The sequence below is a fragment of the Pelmatolapia mariae genome, linkage group LG13 (assembly GCF_036321145.2).
Source record: "Pelmatolapia mariae isolate MD_Pm_ZW linkage group LG13, Pm_UMD_F_2, whole genome shotgun sequence".
Lineage (NCBI taxonomy): Eukaryota > Metazoa > Chordata > Actinopteri > Cichliformes > Cichlidae > Pelmatolapia > Pelmatolapia mariae.
Genome location: NC_086238.1, coordinates 12,085,817 through 12,103,866, shown reverse-complemented (window position 1 = coordinate 12,103,866; position 18,050 = coordinate 12,085,817). Strand labels below are relative to the sequence as shown.

General features: G+C 40.1%; 1 protein-coding gene across 3 annotated transcripts; it reads left to right on the top strand.

Moving 5' to 3' along the window:
• Nucleotides 1-3,130: 3,130 nt before the first annotated feature.
• On the top strand, nt 3,131-17,604 carry sufu (suppressor of fused homolog (Drosophila)). 3 transcript variants are annotated; one of them, XM_063491960.1, is made up of 12 exons: nt 3,131-3,472; nt 3,820-3,954; nt 4,225-4,361; nt 8,210-8,352; nt 11,244-11,329; nt 11,833-11,905; nt 13,085-13,238; nt 13,345-13,447; nt 13,852-13,986; nt 15,799-15,937; nt 16,021-16,089; nt 16,187-17,604. In XM_063491960.1, the coding sequence occupies exons 1-12, from the start codon at nt 3,324-3,326 to the stop codon at nt 16,274-16,276; spliced, it is 1,413 nt and encodes a 470-aa protein (XP_063348030.1). In that variant the 5' UTR covers nt 3,131-3,323; the 3' UTR covers nt 16,277-17,604. The 3 variants fall into 3 exon arrangements, 2 of the variants coding, with proteins under 2 accessions (XP_063348030.1, XP_063348029.1); XM_063491959.1 differs by having other exon boundaries at nt 13,082-13,238; XR_010095430.1 differs by lacking the exons at nt 16,021-16,089; nt 16,187-17,604 and adding an exon at nt 15,577-15,661 and having other exon boundaries at nt 13,082-13,238; nt 15,799-15,893.
• Nucleotides 17,605-18,050: the final 446 nt, after the last annotated feature.

Here is an 18,050-nt window from a genome sequence, read left to right as displayed (position 1 = left end):
TAAAAAAAACACCTCTTAACCACTGCAAATTAACAGCATTTTTTTTTCAACGACTTCATACACCACTTTGTTAAGCAAATGTTAAATGTGACTAATCCCTTCAGTTGCCACAGTAATGACCTCTTGCTCAATCTTACACTGGAAGAAGTACAGCTGACGTTATCATTTCATCATTACCCAGCCTTTCTTCAGAAATTGGGATCGGTAACCTAACCCCAACATGCTTCTCAACATGTGTCACTTAACTGCAGCCCACATTTATTGTGAAGTTTTTAGAGTTTACTAATTTTATTATTCTTATAGTTGGCTTTTTTTTTCATTATTTAATGGGAGATTTAATGAGATGTGAAAAGAGTTAGTATTGAAGTATGAGCTGTGTAAATCAATAAAGCCATTCAAGGATCCAGAAGTGCCCGAAGAACAGATTTTAATGTGTGCTCTACTATGAGAACTGAATTCCATAGATGGTGACATCTTCAGGTGTCATCTATGGGCTCAGTTCTTCTGGCATGGTACTAGTTTGTCAGCCGTACTGCGCAGCACCAGAATGCCGAAGTTACCACCGTGTGAAATCAATAAAATAATGCTTGGTGTAAAGTTTGTATGGAGATTCCTGTGAATGAGGAGTTAATTTTTAATTGCACATATTATTGCTGTGAATAAAGCATACATTTTGAAATGACTAATGTGTTTCTCAGTATTATTATAAAGTGTCATTATGTATTGTTAATAAACCCAATCAAAAGTCAACCATATTTGTGGGGATTTTATTTATTAATAGCAATTTTTTAAAAGGAAAAATTATGGTAAAAAGTACGTCAGAAAGTTCAAGAGCTGCTCTGCTACGTATTTAATGCTGACATAATTTTACCAGCTCTTGCAGCATTTCGGCATTATTAAGCTATAGCCATGTTAAAGTTAAAAATGTTAAACACACACACACACACACACACACACACATATATGTGTGTGTGTGTGTGTGTGTTGCCTCTCATAAATTTTTTTTACTTTTTAACATTTTTAACTCCAACATGGCTATAGCTTAATAATTCCAAAATTCTGCAAGAGCTGGTAAAAGTATGTCAGTATTAAATATGTGCTTTCTTTTTGACTTAATTAATCGGTAATGTAAGTTTTGCCTTCAGTGCAAAAATCTGACGTATAACTTACAAAACACCACGTTTTTGTATAGTCGTTCAGGACGGGAATACTCACCTACATATATTGTAGTTATGACACACCAGAACAGGTTTAAAGCAACTCATTTCTGGTATCAGCGTTGGCAACTCAAGTTAAATTAAGCAGTGTAGTGTTACAATTGGTGGGAATGAAAGACGTATGCAATTTCTATAATACTATTATCACTAAATGACATTATGATGTGGGTCTTTGTAACCAGCACTGAAACAGTAAATATCAAGTGAATCATAGTGCTCACAGGGCTGCCACATCATTACATCTAAGCTACATTCAAAACGAAAGTGTATTAGCTATCTTTTCCTCTTCTTATCTACGCCCCGCATAAACCATGCCCCCTTTTGTTAATGCACCGTCCTTTTTAGTTTTAATTTGTGCCATTTGCAGTGGAGGCGTTCTCTCAAAACAGCTCCCAGATGTGTCTCTGAAAGTCAGTCTGGAAAAAGCCATACACTGTACACAAAGTCTTTTGATAATGTCTGGAAGCGTCATGACAGGACAATACATCATTTCCAACCTCACCTAAGAAATCTCCCATTTTGGTGTGTGTGTGTGTGTGTGGGGGGGGGGGGGGGGGGGGGGGGGCAGTCCTTCAGGCTGTACTCTTTTCTGGGACTTGTGCCACAGTGGTTAGAGTGGGACTGAAATCACAGAGAACATACTATACTACATTTGAACCAAATTTCACTTGGATAAACAGCATCACAGGATACAGTTCTTTAGGTTGTTATATAATATATAGCAGTAGTTACAAGTGTGCCACTGCATGTGTAGACAAAAGTGTGTAATAAGGCACAAAGATCATATGTGCAAAACAAGGTCGCCACCTCTTCGTGATGAGGAATCTTATATACAGCATTACTATGCTGTAACACTGTGTTTTGTTATTCATGCATTCACTCTATTGAAAGAAATGCTTATGTAGTAAACTTAGGGTCTCTTTAGAAATGTAATAGCTCTTTGGATTCATACTTTTTTCTAAAACAAATAATACTTCCCTCCCTTCTTGTTATCATTCATTTAGAATCCAGGAAAGCTTCTGCAGTGAGAAAAATCTTGAATAATCTTTAATTACTATTCACTGTTTGCATTTTTATTCAAAACATGGAACACACAGTGTAGTGTCTTAGTGACTGCTCAGTCATGGTCACATCTTGACTTGTTGACCTTTTCAAAGGAATAACGTTTCAGGCTGATTTTGATTGAAATCTCTGACTCTAACTGATAAAGTAAATACTTTGTCTAAACAGTGGGTGGATGGTTATTGCATGGGAGTAAAGCGAGTAAGTACTATAAACAAGTAAGTTGATTTTAAAGGCATGTCAGTATTTCTATTATATGATATGTTTTACCTTACTACAGTTCACACATAGTTAATTACTTTTGGAGACTATCATTTTAAAGAACATACAGATTAAACAGTAAAAAAAAAAAAAAAAAAAACCCAAAACGTTTGAATTATTTCCATTTAACACATTTAACTGCAAGTGAAAAAAATCATAAAATTTAATGCAAGACTTTTTTACAAGGAAATAATTTAACAAGTAACAGACAGCTGTCTGTTACTTGTTAGAGTATGTACTAGTACATACTCTATTTGAAAGATTTTTTGCTGGTTATATTCTGTACATACACGTCACACGGGAGTTAAAAGATTTTTTCTCAGCAATGTATTTGAAAGAGTTTCTACTCTTTTGTTGGCTGTTTTTTGTTTTTTGTCTTTTTAACTACCTAGCCATAATTTGCCTACTTAAAAACGTTAACACCCCAACCCTGAAAGTGCATGTCCCCTTAACTATTTGATAAGCATCATTTCAGCCAATTACATTTATCCACAAATTCACACAACCGTTATCTTTATTTTCATTGGCTACAATATGCTGCCAGTCACTGACGCAATGGCCTTTCGCCAACCAATGGTAAGGTAGTTTCTTTGTAAAGGATGAGCAACAGGCGTCTACCGAGTGGGGCAACAGAAAAGAGTTTATCGTTTGTTATTACACAGCAGTACTTGTCTGAAGCTTTTATGGTTTAGTTTAGCCTAATTTTGAACAAGTGGTAGTTGCCAACGGTAACTGTATATACGTTGTTTCTATAGAGTAACCCGGTTTATTCGAGGTCGTGGCATGGATGAGGTACGGCCTACCAGTGGTGCACAAGCCCACGGGCTGGTGCCGCTGTTTCCTCCTGGGCTGCAGGCTATCTATGGGGAATGTCGGCGACTTTATCCCGAGCAGGCAAACCCGCTTCAAGTAACAGCTATTGTAAAATATTGGTAAGTAACCCATGTTGCTGTTGCTCGTCTGACATGCGTGCGGGCATTATATTTGTACAATATATTTAATCTAATAATGGCTAAATATTAGCCTAGAACTAGCTTAGCTTCCAAGCTAACATTGTAGCTAACCCAACATCCAGAAGCCATACTGTAGTTACTGTTATTCGGAAAGTTTGAGAATGTCTCTTCTAAGCCATACTGGCTTAAATCCAGCTTTTGAAATGTGTCTCACTACGTTTATACGTATAAATGACTTCCATTGTAACCCAGATGTCTTTACATTGGGGTGTCTACTGACAACAATAACAAAACTGTACATGGTTCTCATTTTTTGCTTCTCATAGGCTCGGTGGACCAGATCCGCTAGACTACATCAGTATGTATAGAAATGTAGGCTGTCCAGCTCAGGACGTCCAGGAGCATTGGCACTATGTGAGCTTTGGACTCAGTGACCTGTATGGGGATAACCGTGTTCATGAGTAAGTACTGTGTCAGTAACACAAATCTTGGTTTTTAAACGCCCCTCTGTGTGACCGTTTATTGAATGTGGGAAGTCATTTTGACCCATACAATATTTTAGTTATCAGCCCTTTACTAAATGTCCACTCCTGACCAACTGTGAACTCTGAATATTTCGTTCATCTCAATAAGTATTTGGCTTTTCACAGCCTTCATGCATATAAGAATAACACAAAGGTATAAGTGCTGACATTTTGTCAGTCCATTTTCTCATAAAGTTTGTTTGTCAGATTTACAGGGCCAGATGGACCAAGTGGGTTTGGCTTTGAGCTCACTTTTAGACTCAAAAGAGAGGTGGGGGAGACCGCACCTCCAACATGGCCAGCTGAGCTAATGCAAGGTTTGGCTCGCTATGTCTTCCAGTCAGGTAAGTTCACAAAGCAGTTTTGCAATTTATAAAAATGTTTGCATGGATAAAGGTCATATTAAAAGACAATCAAACAAAAGAATTGGAAGAGGTCAAAAACTTTATTGTGGGTAGTTTTGCAGCAAAAATATTTGTAGTAGTGCAGTAGTACAGGGCTGATACAAGAGACAACCATTCATTTCATGCTAACATTCATGCTTAGGGCACCACCATGCTGCAATCTTAAACAACAGAAACAAACTGTATTAAGTTGTGATAATTCATCAAATTGAATGCCTTTCAGACTAAAAAGAAATTTATTTTCATAAATAAATTTTGTTTTATTTTTGTTGATTTAAACATTGTATAGAAAATAACTCAATAATCAGCAAAAGACTGGTTAAGTGGTTAAAAAAATAAATAGATCGTTGTACTGTGATGTCATAATTTTATCTTGACGTGGGTGCTGTCTTTTGGGATGTCTTCTCCATTCATAGAGCACCAAGTGTCACTCAAAGAGAATGGGAATAATGTTACTGTTATACTATTCCTTTCACTATTACCATATCTCAAACCAGTGTAGCGTCTGTGGGAGATTTTTAGACTGATGTGTTTCGCCTCTTTCAGACATGCATACCCTTCCATTAATCTGATAGCGTCATGTTGGCTTCATATATGAATGTGCACCCTGGTCAGTCTGCCATGAAGATTGAAACTGCAGGCTTACTGCAGATCAAGTTAAGTTTATGTATTGTAAACATGACACAGTCTAAATTGTGAGTTGCATTAACACGCACAAGGTTATGACTGTGCATGTCGCTGCAGTTATTACCTTTTAGTAGGGCTGGGCAATATTATACCGTTCATGGTAATACCGGTACAATGTTAGGCAACGATAAGAAAATGAAATATCGCGATAGAAGATGGGTAAAACGCCCATGCGCAGTGCCTTGTTTTCATACGCACATGGCCAAAAAAGCATGGCGGCAACAGAGAATGAGAAGGGAGAAAGCGGTTCGTTGAGTGAAGCGGATGAACCAGAATTAGTTTGTAAAAATGGTGCCACTTCAGTGATGTGGAACTGGTTTGGTGTTTGTCCGTCAGATACACAACAAAGCACAGTTTTTTGTAGAACATGCAAGCAGGCTGTTGTTATTGCCGTATTTGTGGGACTAAGGTGCTCGTAAATCTGGGAGTAATCTGGGTCCTAAACTCCGTCCGCTTCAGGTCCCAAAGTCAAACAAACACTGCAGCATCACTGAGAGTTAAAAAAACTGTCTAAATTCTTTCATCTTTATTAAAACGATCAGCATTGCTGCTTTACCATGTGTAACTATGATGTTTAACATCCAGTCATCCATGAAAACAGAATTTCTTACACTTAACCGAGTTAGAAGCTAGCAGGAAGTTAGCGGAAGTTAGCTCGCTAGTTTCGCTAGTTACCTGAGCATGATATAGCATGTTCTTACTGAGAGATTTCTGAAAAAATTCAAACGTACAGCTCTGCTATCACTTCCAACATAAATGAAGACAGGAAACTAAACAGCAGTGACGTTTGTAAGGTTACTGAAGTTGGGCTAGCTGGTATATAATGATGTGCTACGTGATCGCTAGCGACACAGCTATGTTAGCATAACATAAACAGTGAATCTGGAGGAATCAACGCTAACACTTTTTCACTCGATAAAAGTTAACGTGAGGGTTCCTGATGGTTAGAGACAAATGCAATCGCATGGCAGGATGCTGTAAACGGACCAAACTTCAGTCAGGAGAACAACTAAGACAATCCATCCACAATACGAGGTTAGTCATTAATATACTGCAACAACACGGGAATAGAGCAGCTGTGATAGAATACAGCATTAATGAATCAATGGTACAGAAGTGGAAGAAGCAAGAAGTATGAGTTGAATAAAGTTTGCTTTATCTGACTGCTTTGTTTTGCTTAATGTGCCTTGTAATCCCGTGCACCTTATGGTCCGAAAAATACGTATTTGACTTTTTTATTTGGCACACTGTGGTTTCATGTTGCAAAGCACCTCTTTTTAACTTCAGTGGATATTATACATGGTTATGCTCAGGATATGTCAGCCCATTTCTACTGGAAATGCCTTTTGGTTAAACTTTCAGCAAGGAATTTGCATTTGCACTGTTAAATTTTTATATAGCTTTGATGCACATAAAAACAGCTGCTTGTTTAAGTGAAAATACATGAATGGGGTTTTTTTTTTGCGCTAGTTAAGTTGTAGAGTTGTATTTTGTCTCGCATCAATTACATCGTCAGTTATATCGTTATCGCAAATTTTCAAATATATATCGTGATAAATATTTTTGGCCATATCGCCCTGCTCTACCTTTTAGAACTTTCAGCAAAGATCAAAACATTAATTTTTGTTGCATTTTTGCTACATCCTATCTAGATGATACTTTTCTGGTCAGATCAATGTGCAAGAGTTTGAAATAGCCGCTGTAGCCTTGTACAGTGGACAAACAGCAAAGATGGCTGGAACTGAACCACCAGCCTTTCACTTGCCACTGCACTGTGGGGCTGATATCATGGTTCTCTTATTACTGATCTGAATAAACAGTATCAAGACAGCCACTGCAACAGAAAGGTAAAGTTATTCCCGAAGAGGGGATAGCTTGTTAAAAGAAATGCATATAAGATAAGATAAGATAAGATGCACTGATACTGGTCGGTGGCACATTGTGGCCCAAAATCTGACCAAGACACTTTGCTGTTTTGTTTTGTTTTTGTTTTGTTTTTTCCATTTTGCAGCCATCTGTAAATTCTTGGTCATTCGCTTAAAAAATTGTATATCATGCCTCTAGCAGTGTTCCAGAGATTTGAAGAATCTACGCAATGGTGCACTGATACTGGTCGGTGGCACATTGTGGCCCAAAATCTGACCAAGACACTTTGCTGTTTTGTTTTTGTTTTGTTTTTTCCATTTTGCAGCCATCTGTAAATTCTTGGTCATTCACTTAAAAAAATTGTAACACAGTGTACTTATTTGTCACAGCTTGTTTGCGGTCTAGCAAATGATTTAACTGCAAAGTTTTAATGTGATAACTCTCTATTGGCCAAGCAAAAACATGGTGGTGTGCCAAAGAATGTGTTCTTTGTAAAGGTAGCTTGAAATCCCAGTGATGCATGTAAACAAGCTTAACTAGAGGAGTCTGCTCTGGGCTCTGTGTGTTGTAGCTCTGGGTATTGAAAGGACATCTAATTTCCCTTTTGTTATCTTTTGCTGTTTTTAGTAGGATTGTTTTCACAAGTTACAAACAAGACAGTTGTGGTAGTGTGAATATATGTACTCTGCATGGGTGTATACACTGTTGCTAAGCTCCTTTGAATCCAAAATTTGTGTAAATAATGTAATTTGATAGACAAGAAGGGAGCATGCAGAAAGAGAAGACTTTTTACTCCAGACTCACCTCTACTCAGTCCATCTCTGCTTTCCAGCTGGGGTCAATTTGTGTGTGGGTGGGCTAGGCCCCTAAGCTAAATGAATGCTGATTCCTGGCCATCTACCCCCCTCTCGTTTCTCCTGAAGTGTCTGGCGTGGGCGCGTGTTACCTCCCAAACAGTCAGATTAGCTTCGACGGAAATGTAGTTTTTATGGTTTTCTTTCCATATTTGGGTCTCTTTTTGACTGTTACTCACGCTACCTCTTTTTCTGATCTGCCTCCCCTCTTCTCATGTTGCTGGACCTTTCCGTCAATGTTTATGTACAGTCAGATGATGAAATGTAGGAAAGTAAGATTGTTTGAGCAGCCATGACAGGGTGTCTGCTAGACAAATTATAATCCCATGATTTGTTATTATTTTAAAAAATAATGTATTTTTTTTCTCTTCACTCATGCAGAAAACACATTTTGTAGTGGTGACCATGTATCGTGGCACAGTCCACTGGACAACAGTGAATCTCGTATCCAGCATATGTTGCTTACAGAAGACCCACAGATGCAACCGGTTCAGACGCCATTTGGCACAGTGAGTTTTCTCCAGGTGAGTTTTTAATGTCACTTGTCACTAGTGTAATCCACTTGACAGTAGGCTCAAAACGATTCTGTGTCGAGTTGATTAATGTAAGATTTGCGGTATTGCGTTTGTGTCTCTTTGAGTAGGTTTTTGCCTATGCTGGGTTATGAAACCTATGTAAAAATTGTGTTGTGAAGTCCTTTAAAAGCCCAACAGCAGAGGATAGCGGTGGCTGTAGCTCAGGGGGTAGAGCAGGTCATTTACTAATCGGAAGGTTGGTGGTTCGACTGGCTGTTCCAGTCCTATGCCAAATATCCTTGGGCAAGATACTAACCTCAAGTTGCTCTCAGATGCATCGGATGGAAAATGAATGTCTGTGAATGTTAGCTAGAAAGCACTTCCATGTGCTTGTATGAATGGGTGAATGAGGCAAGTTGTATAAAGGACTTTGATGCTCAGGCAGAGTAGAAATGGGCTATATAAGAACCAGTCCATTTACATTTTACATAGCTTAATGACGATAATGAAGTTCATGGCTCACATAGTTGTTGGCTTAAAAATGGCAGCAGAGTTCAGTGTGAACAGGAGAAGCACAGAAATCAAAGATTTAAAAAAAAAGCCACAGATCAAATCAAATCAAATCAAATCACTTTTATTGTCACATCACATGTGCAGGTACACTGGTACAGTACATGTGAGTGAAATTCTTGTGTGCGAGCTTCACAAGCAACAGAGTTGTGCAAAATACAATAATGTAAAACAAGCAAAATATAAAATGGCTAATCTAAAAAGTAATAAATATATGTACAATATGTAAAGGTATATACATTACTGAATGTGTATACTAAATATGTTTTTCTACGTGTGTGTGTTTGAGTGTGTATATAGTATGTATATACATGTTTTACAAATGAAATAAAGTAAACAATAAAATAAGATATATAAAATATACAGAGGTTGGTATGTGCAAAACAGTGGTATTTATATACAGTATGGAGTGCATAATGTTGAAGTTCCAGTAGTGAGGGTGAGGTGTCTATGAAGTGTTCAGCAGTCTGATGGCCTGATGGAAAAAGCTGTCTCTCAGTCTGCTGGTACGGGACCGGATGCTGCAGAACCTCCTTCCTGATGGTAGTAGTCTGAACAGTTTATGGCTGGGGTGACTGGAGTCCTTGATGATCCTCCCTGCTTTCCTCAGGCACCGCTTCCTGTAGATGTCTTGGAGGGAGGGAAGCTCACCTCCAATTATCCGTTCAGCACACCGCACTACTCTCTGGAGAGCTTTGCGGTTGTGAGCGGTGCTGTTGCCGTACCAGGTGGTGATGCATCCAGTGAGGATGCTCTCAATGGCACAGCGATAGAAGGTCCTGAGGATGCGGGGGCTCATGCCGAATCTTTTCAGTCTCCTGAGAAAGAAGAGGCGCTGCTGCGCCTTCTTCACTGTTTTGTTTATGTGTACTGACCACGTAAGATCCTCAGCCAGATGTACACCAAGGAAGCGGAAGCTGCTCACTCTCTCCACAGCGGCGCCGTTGATGGTGATGGGGGTGTGTACTCCTCTGCACCTCCGGAAGTCCACTATCAACTCCTTTGTCTTTGCGACGTTGAGGGTGAGATGGTTGTCTTGACACCAGTGGGTCAGGGCGCTGACCTCCTCCCTGTAGGCCGTCTCATCACCGTTGGTAATAAGACCCACCACTGTAGTGTCGTCCGCAAACTTCACAATGATGTTGGAGTTTCTAGTGGCCGTGCAGTCGTAGGTGTAGAGTGAGTACAGGAGAGGGCTCAGTACACACCCCTGTGGAGCACCAGTGTTCAGTGTGATGGGGGATGAGGTGGTGCTGCCCAGTCTGACCACTTGGCGTCTGTCAGACAGGAAGTTAAGGATCCAGCTGCCGAGGGAGCTGCTCAGTCCTAGATCCTGCAGTTTCCTGTCCAGCTTCGAGGGAACGATGGTGTTGAATGCTGAGCTGTAATCTACAAACAGCATTCTCACATACGTGTCTCTCTTCTCCAGGTGTGACAGGGCAGCATGGAGTGTCAGGGCTATGGCATCATCAGTGGACCTGTTGTGGCGGTATGCGAACTGTAGAGGGTCCAGTGAGTCGGGTAGTGCAGAGCAGATGAAGTCCCTGACCAGCTTCTCGAAGCATTTGCTCACGATGGGGGTCAGGGCTACGGGTCGCCAGTCGTTCAATGAGGAGATGGTGGAGGATTTGGGTACAGGGACGATGGTGGCCATTTTGAAGCAGGCTGGGACTACAGACAGAGAGAGGGAAAGGTTGAAGATGTGTGTAAACACTCCAGCCAGCTGAGCCGCGCATGACTTGAGGACGCGGCCGGGAATCCCGTCCGGACCAGTAGCTTTGCGTGCGTTCACCCTCCTGAAGCACTTCCGCACATCCTCCTCAGACACAGTGTGCGCACTGACGTCATCCGCGGTGCGCACACTGTCCGGTCTCGTGGTGTTCGCTGTGTCGAATCTAGCGTAGAATACGTTTAGATCCTCACACAGAGAGGCCGTGGTCTGCGGTGTGGTGGTTTTCCCTCTAAAGTCTGTGATCGTGTTTAGTCCCTGCCACATACTCCGAGGTGTATGACAGGTGGCTACAATGGATGCTTTTTATTCTTTTGCTTTTTTAGCTGATATAACTGCGTTTTATGGCTGAAGGACCAACAACGAAGAGTAGCTTGCAGACCTGTTGTTTGTGACACTGCCCCCTTGTGACGGTAAACGGCTGCAACAGTTGACTGTAGGCAAATGAGGAGAGGAACGCAGTATCAAAAATCCATCTTGAATTATCAGATGATATTTTGGCATTTATTCAATATTATGTAATGTTACCCAATATTAATAAAATAGGTATGGGGTGTTTTATAACAGTTGGTGTAAAAACCATAAAATTTGTCTCTCGTAGATTGTGGGAGTATGTACAGAGGAGCTGCAGGCGGCCCAACAGTGGAATGGACAGGGTATCCTGGAGCTGATGCGTGGAGTCAGAGTGTGAGTAGAACTGTGTAGCAGGTGATCTGGTCAAACCTAGTTTTACTTTTTATTCTGTTGCTTAGCTTGGATTTACACGTAGGTGTTGATTAGTCAAACCTGCGTGTGATTTTTCTGTAGAACTCTCATGAAAGTCATCATTTGAAGTGAAAAGCATAACTTGACTTAAGCATTACACACATATTTCTTTACCTTTTTAGTGCACTCCATATCCGGCAGATAAAATCTAAATGATTTACTTGCTCAGTCACAGTATTTTTCTCTTGTTTTTCTTTCTTTCCTTTTTTTTTACAGTTGCCTGTAAATGGTCAATCATTGAACTTGTAGGAACTGAGTTGAATAGAAACACCATTATGTGATTGCCACTTTGTTGTGCTGTTCAGTTTGAGTACATTGTGAGCAGCAAGTGAAGAGCATAGTTACTAGTTAATTTATTAACTTGGTGTGTTTAACTTGAAGTTAATGCTGACCTGAACTAATGGTGATGCTTTTCCTGTGCACAGAGCCGGTGGCCCCTGGCTAATCACTGACATGAGGAGAGGAGAGACCATTTTTGAAATTGATCCACAGCTACAAGTAAGCTTTACTCAATTCTGCACCATGTTGCTTTTATACAGTATGACATAAAGAGGCAGTTTTATGGTCTTTAATTATTTATTTATTTTGTGTTGTTTTTGGAAATATTTGTCATAGAAACTTAAGCATGATCAAAATCTACTGTTTTATATTTTTTTAACTCTTCTGTAAAGAGTTAAGCTTAGTGTGACTCAAACGAAACCTGTTGCCACTATATAGAAGATTAGAACAAGTAGCACTGTCTTGTGTCCTGTGGCTCTAGAGCAGGAATGTCAAACTCACTGTTGGGTAGACTCTGGCCCCCCAGGCCTTATGTTTGACACGCCTTATCTACAGAAAGCATACAATAGGGTGTCAGCAGAGAAACTGTGGTACTGTGTCAGGTCGTCAGCAGAGGAGAAGAAGTATTTGAGGGTAGTGCAGGACATTTATGAAGACAATGAGACAGGGGTGAGGTGTGCGGTGTGCAGTAGGAGTGATAGATGGGTTCAAGAGACCCACTCTGTTGGTGGAGAGGTAGTGGCCCTAACAAAAAGACAAGAGCCTGAGCTGGAGGTAGGAGACCTGAAGATGCAAAGATTTTCTTTGCAGCGTGACCAGAAATGAGCATATCCTATGAGAATTGGATTAGAAATGAGCATATCAGAGCAGTTTCAGGACAAAGTTAGTGAGGCAACGAGATGGTTTGGACATGTGCAGAGGAGGGATAGTGGATGTATTGGACAAAGGATTTTAAATATAAAGCTGGCAGGCAGTAGGAAAATGGGAAGACCACAGAGAAGGTTAATGGATGTAGTGAAGGAGGACATGCAGAGGGTTGGTGTGACAAAGGAAGATGCTAGTGATAGGGTGAGATGTTGGTAGATGGTCGTTGTGGCGGCCCCTAAAGGGAGCAGCCAAAAGAAGTAGTAGTGGTTGAAAAGAAACCATTTGAAGAGCTAATTGGTCCTGGTCAATGATTTGTTGATATTGGAAGCAAAATCTTCTACAAAGCACTTTAAAGGGAACCTTTTCTTAATTAATATTATTGTTTTTGGTTTGTTTTGCTGTCACAAGTTTTATCACCTCTTTATTGCCTGTAGATATTTATGCATCGTTTTCATTTCTGAAGAAGTTGACGTCGTGTTTTATGTGAGCTTGTGTTGACAATTTGTGTATATTTCTTGCCTATCTAAGCAGGAGAGAGTGGACCAGGGTATCGAGACAGAAGGCTCGAACCTGAGTGGGGTCAGCGCCAAGTGTGTGTGGGACGATCTGAGTCGGCCGCCAGAGGATGAGGAGGACAGTCGATCAATCTGCATTGGATCACAGCCACGCAGGCTCTCAGACAAAGGTATGCCAGCTTCCAAAGAAGCGCATACGATAGATACTCAAGCTGAGCAGAAATGCCTAACCTAATGAAATAATACCTGTTTCTGTCTTTGTTTGTGGGCTGACAGACACAGAGCAGATCAGGGAGACTCTGAGAAAAGGACTGGAGTTTAACAGCAAAGCAGCCCTACCACCTATCAACAGCCAGAAACAGAGCCACGAGAGACCGCAGTGAGTGTTCCTCCTACACTCCAGCACTCACAATCTTAACATGGGTTCAGCTCAGCACAAGGGTTGCGCCAGGATAACTCCCTCCCTCTTGTGCTGTGACTCAAATCCCCAGTGACATCTGAACTATCATCACCGTTCTTTCTTAGCTACCAGCATATTATGTTGCTGTGTTGCTATTCTGTTGCTGCTTTTCTGTGGAATTTTGGGTCTTCTGCTGTATCAGGTAACTGCTTCATGAAAGGAGTTGCGAAATCTGTTTGTGTGCGTGTGTGCGCGCACGTGTGTGTGTGCGTGAGCCAAAAAGCTGCCTTTTCCTTAGTTGTTTTCTAACAGACTCATCAGTGAACATACCATTTTCTACTTCCTCACTAAGATTATTTTCTTCTTCTTTCTGTGTTTATCAGGAGTCGAAAGGACAGTTTGGAGAGTGAGAGCTCAGCAGCTATTGTTCCTCATGAGTTGGTCCGAACACGGCAGTTGGAGAGTGTCCATTTGAAATTCAACCAAGAGTCAGGCACACTGTTGCCCCTCTGCTTGCGGTAAAGCACCATTCTTCCTCTCCTACAACCGCTGGGCAAATTAACCCTTTCTGAATGTATGTGAGACCGAAAGGATACCCCAGATATTTATTTTGAACAGGTGTGGCCGAATATAATGGCATGTAGGACCACTAGTTCCTCAGGGGTGAATGAGGAGGTTTTTGAGGCACCCTCAAATATCAGTTAAACTTCCTCCCACATGTACTTTGATATCACTTCAAAGTCTGAAGAAAATAGTTAAGTTAGCTGCTTTTTAGTGGGCCTAGTGTTATCATAAGTGAGCAGAATGTGAAACGGCTTAAAGTCGATATTAATGTTACCTGTAACATCAAAGAACTGACATTCAGGAATTTAGTATTTGTTAACAGTGGACTGTTGGACGTAGACTCTGATCCTCTGTATTTGTCTAACATGTTTTGGTGTTTTTACATCTATTTCCTAGCTTTTCTTAAACAGAGAAGTCAACGAAGGTTATTAGTGTACATTGACAGAGCAACTGAATCAGTGCTGTCAACACAGCATGTGAGGCATGTCTGGCTCTCCTTCCTGCTCGCCTACACAGCGAGAAGTGTATCAAACAGCAGGAAGAGGATTTAGGACAAAGATAGTACATTAATACGGATTGGCAGATATAAATTCGATGTTAAAGTTACCTCCATATGTTCATGACAGTCACATGGTCTATAAATCCTTACCATTTCAGCCATCTTACATTGAAGAGAAAAAAAATGTTAATCTTAAAATGAGAAAGAGAAGAGAGCCTGCACTTGGTGAAAGGAGTCCGTTATTGACAAAAAGAATGCAGTTATTGCCTCTAACGTGAGTTTTGGAATTCACAGTCCAGTAATATCTGGATTTGGTTTACTTTTTACTGGGGGTATAGGTGACATTTATAGGAATGTGTGTAACCAAAGAAAATGCCATTTAAGCGGACTATCCAGTCGAAAGTCTCCTTTGTACCATTTCCCTCTAATGCTGAAGTGACAAATGGCAAACTTGCAATAGCAAACAATAAGATCTCTGATATACTCTGTGACTTGTGGAATTTACAATCCATCTGGATTTTTTTGGGGGGGGGAGGGGGGGCATAGGTGACATTTATAGGAATGTGTGTAACCAAACAAAATGCCAACTGAGCGGACTATCCAATAGGAAGTCTATTTTCCACTAGTTTCAACCTGCTTTATTTTTAAACTCATTTTTAGGAGAGAACAAGCTTAGAGTTACTGTACAGAGAGAGCTCTGTGTAAACGGAGGAGAAATGTGTTGAGAACACAGTGTTATGTCCCAGTTATGTGATACCGCAATGAAGGGCGATTATGTCATATTTCCTACAAACTGTCCTCTCTGATATTAATGAAACAAATCTTTTGGTTGTGATAGGTTCTTTTTTCTATTCCTCCCATTGAAAACTGCTGAACATAGTGTTTCTCTTAATTTAAATTCATTTAAATAATTAACTGACTTTAAATGTTTACGATTATTTCCCTGAATTATAAAGCGCTCAGCTCCTCAGCATCGACTAACAGATTTAGTTTAATTCTCGTGGTTATTTCAAGCATTTTGACCTTGATTTATTATCTTCAACAGGTCAGTTCTTTAAGGCTTCCTCTGATGCAAAATGGCAAACTGCCTATCCTCAGTCATCACAAAAAAATTGTTCAGAAGATAAAAGGTTAAAACTTAGCTTACTAGCAATTTCTTTATGACATAAGAAATCTTGTTTTATGGCAAACATAAATGAAAACAAACACAACTTATGAGTGTAATCATGTGGTTAGTTCATAATGGATTGTGTTTGATCTTTTACAGAGGGCGGTTGCTCCACGGGAGACACTTCACATATAAAAGTATCAATGGAGACACGGCCATCACATTTGTGTCTACAGGAGTTGAAGGTGCTTTTGCTACTGAAGAGCATCCCTATGCAGCCCATGGCCCCTGGCTTCAGGTACCCACACGGAAACTCTGACCTGTGGCTGTTGCTTTCCTGTTTAATGAGTTTATTTTCTAAATTCTGTTCTCCTTTCATAGATTTTGTTGACTGAAGAGTTTGTGGAGCAGATGCTCGGGGATTTACAGGAACTCAACACTCGTGATGAGGCAAGCAAAAGCCCCTTGCAGGTTACCTTTTACTTTCAGTTTTAGGCACTGTGACTACATGCCTGGTATACCTTGCATGTGTTTTCTCTTTCTGCAGACAAAGTTGCCAAAGGAGTACAGCTGGCCAGAAAAGAAGCTGAAAATCTCTGTTCTACCAGACTCTGTGTTTGATAATCCACTCCAGTGAGACTGACACAGAGACACTTGCTCTTTTGAAAATGCCAAGAAAAAGACGTGTAAACACTTCCAGAGTGGACCATCAGAAACAGCAGACCTCCCTGGACTCTGAGAGGCTGTCAGAGCTTATAGATACGTTGTTCCCACTGTGGCTGGCCTCAACTGTTTCACTCCAAAAGATAATCTGAGGGATGAACTAAACATTTCTGACTGTTACCGCATTCTCAGACTAGCACCATTGTTTACAATATCTGTATGAGGCTTTTGAGACTATCAAACCAGCCAGTCCAGATGGTTGACCTGTTAGAACAATCCTGTTGGGCAAACTGGATGCTGTCAGTCCTCCAGGTAGTTCAAAATATACATCACTAATGTAGTTGAGCATACATCTTGTGATCTCCTGACATGCTGTGTAAAGCAATAACTGAGCAGCAGTTCTCAAAAACACTTCTATTTATTCCGGTGGCCTTCGAAAGGGAAGAAGAATAACCAGTTTAAACATTTTTTATCAGTGTTGTTTTTAAACTGAGCTGATATGTATAGTATTTACAAATGCTGGACATTTTTCTCTGATATGTTTGTGGTCACGCCAAAGTTTTAACCATTTCTGTCTCAAATGTTTCATGTTTCGGGAACACTAGTCTGACAGTTAATCATTATCTCATAGCCTGTTATTAACTGTCACTTTTTAAGTACCTGGCAAATGCTGCAGGTATAACCACCTCGATCACTCCTCTGTGCCAAGATTATAACTCCAGTAATGAGTTAGGTTTGTTGAATGTGCTTTCCCCCCCTGTTTTCTCACACAACATCCATGTGTAGTGTCACTGTTGTAGATGTTAATAGACTGTAATCTGTGATCATGGCCTCCTCAAGTGCAGTTTCCAGTGCCTACATATATGTAACCTATGATTTGGATCAGTGGACCTGTTTAAAAATGAGTAAACCTCCACAGTGCCTTTCCCTCCAGCTGAAGGGGGGAAAAAATCCCAACATATTTTCCGTTGATTGTCAATGCAGCCTGAAGCTCCTGGATTGTTTGGACACATCATTTTGAATCGAGCCTGCTGCATTCACTCCCTTTTTCTAATACTGTTATTTCACTCCATATTCATGCCAAAAAAAGAAGACTACTTTTACTACAGCATTTTCCTACAGAAATGTACTCCATAAAACGTGATGTTACCGTTTTCTTTTTCTTTTTTATTCAGAATGACAAATAAAATTTTGACTTTTTTATACTGAATTTTTTAAGCACTATCTTATTGACTGAACTGGCTGATTGTAATCCCAAGTGCATTAAAGTGTGTATGTATGTATGTATTTACACAAATAAAGCTGGAACACTAATTCAGAAGTACTGTGGAACATTATTTTTGAATTTTTATTTATTTTTTTTCTATTTTATTGTGATTTCCTGTAACGTGCAAAACAACAGTATTACACTTTTTCTGAAAGGTATTAAGTAAATTTATTAAAATTTATTATTTATGGCTATGTCTAGGTTTCGATTTTCAAACTTTCAGACTCCCAGAAGAGTAAAAAGCTCTGGTGGTCTACTTCAGGTGTGTCAAACGTGGATTGTGAGCCAGAATCAGAACTCCAAAGGGTCCAGTCTGTCCAATTAGGTGGGTTTGAAACTGATATTTTCACTTTGTCATTAAAATCTCATTCCTGGTTTGGAAGTGCCCGCATTAAAATGTATAGAAAGTATTAAAATCTTAATGCTTATAAAATCTTGTTTTTTCTCATTAGGCAACATGAGGCCCGGGAGCTCAGCTGAT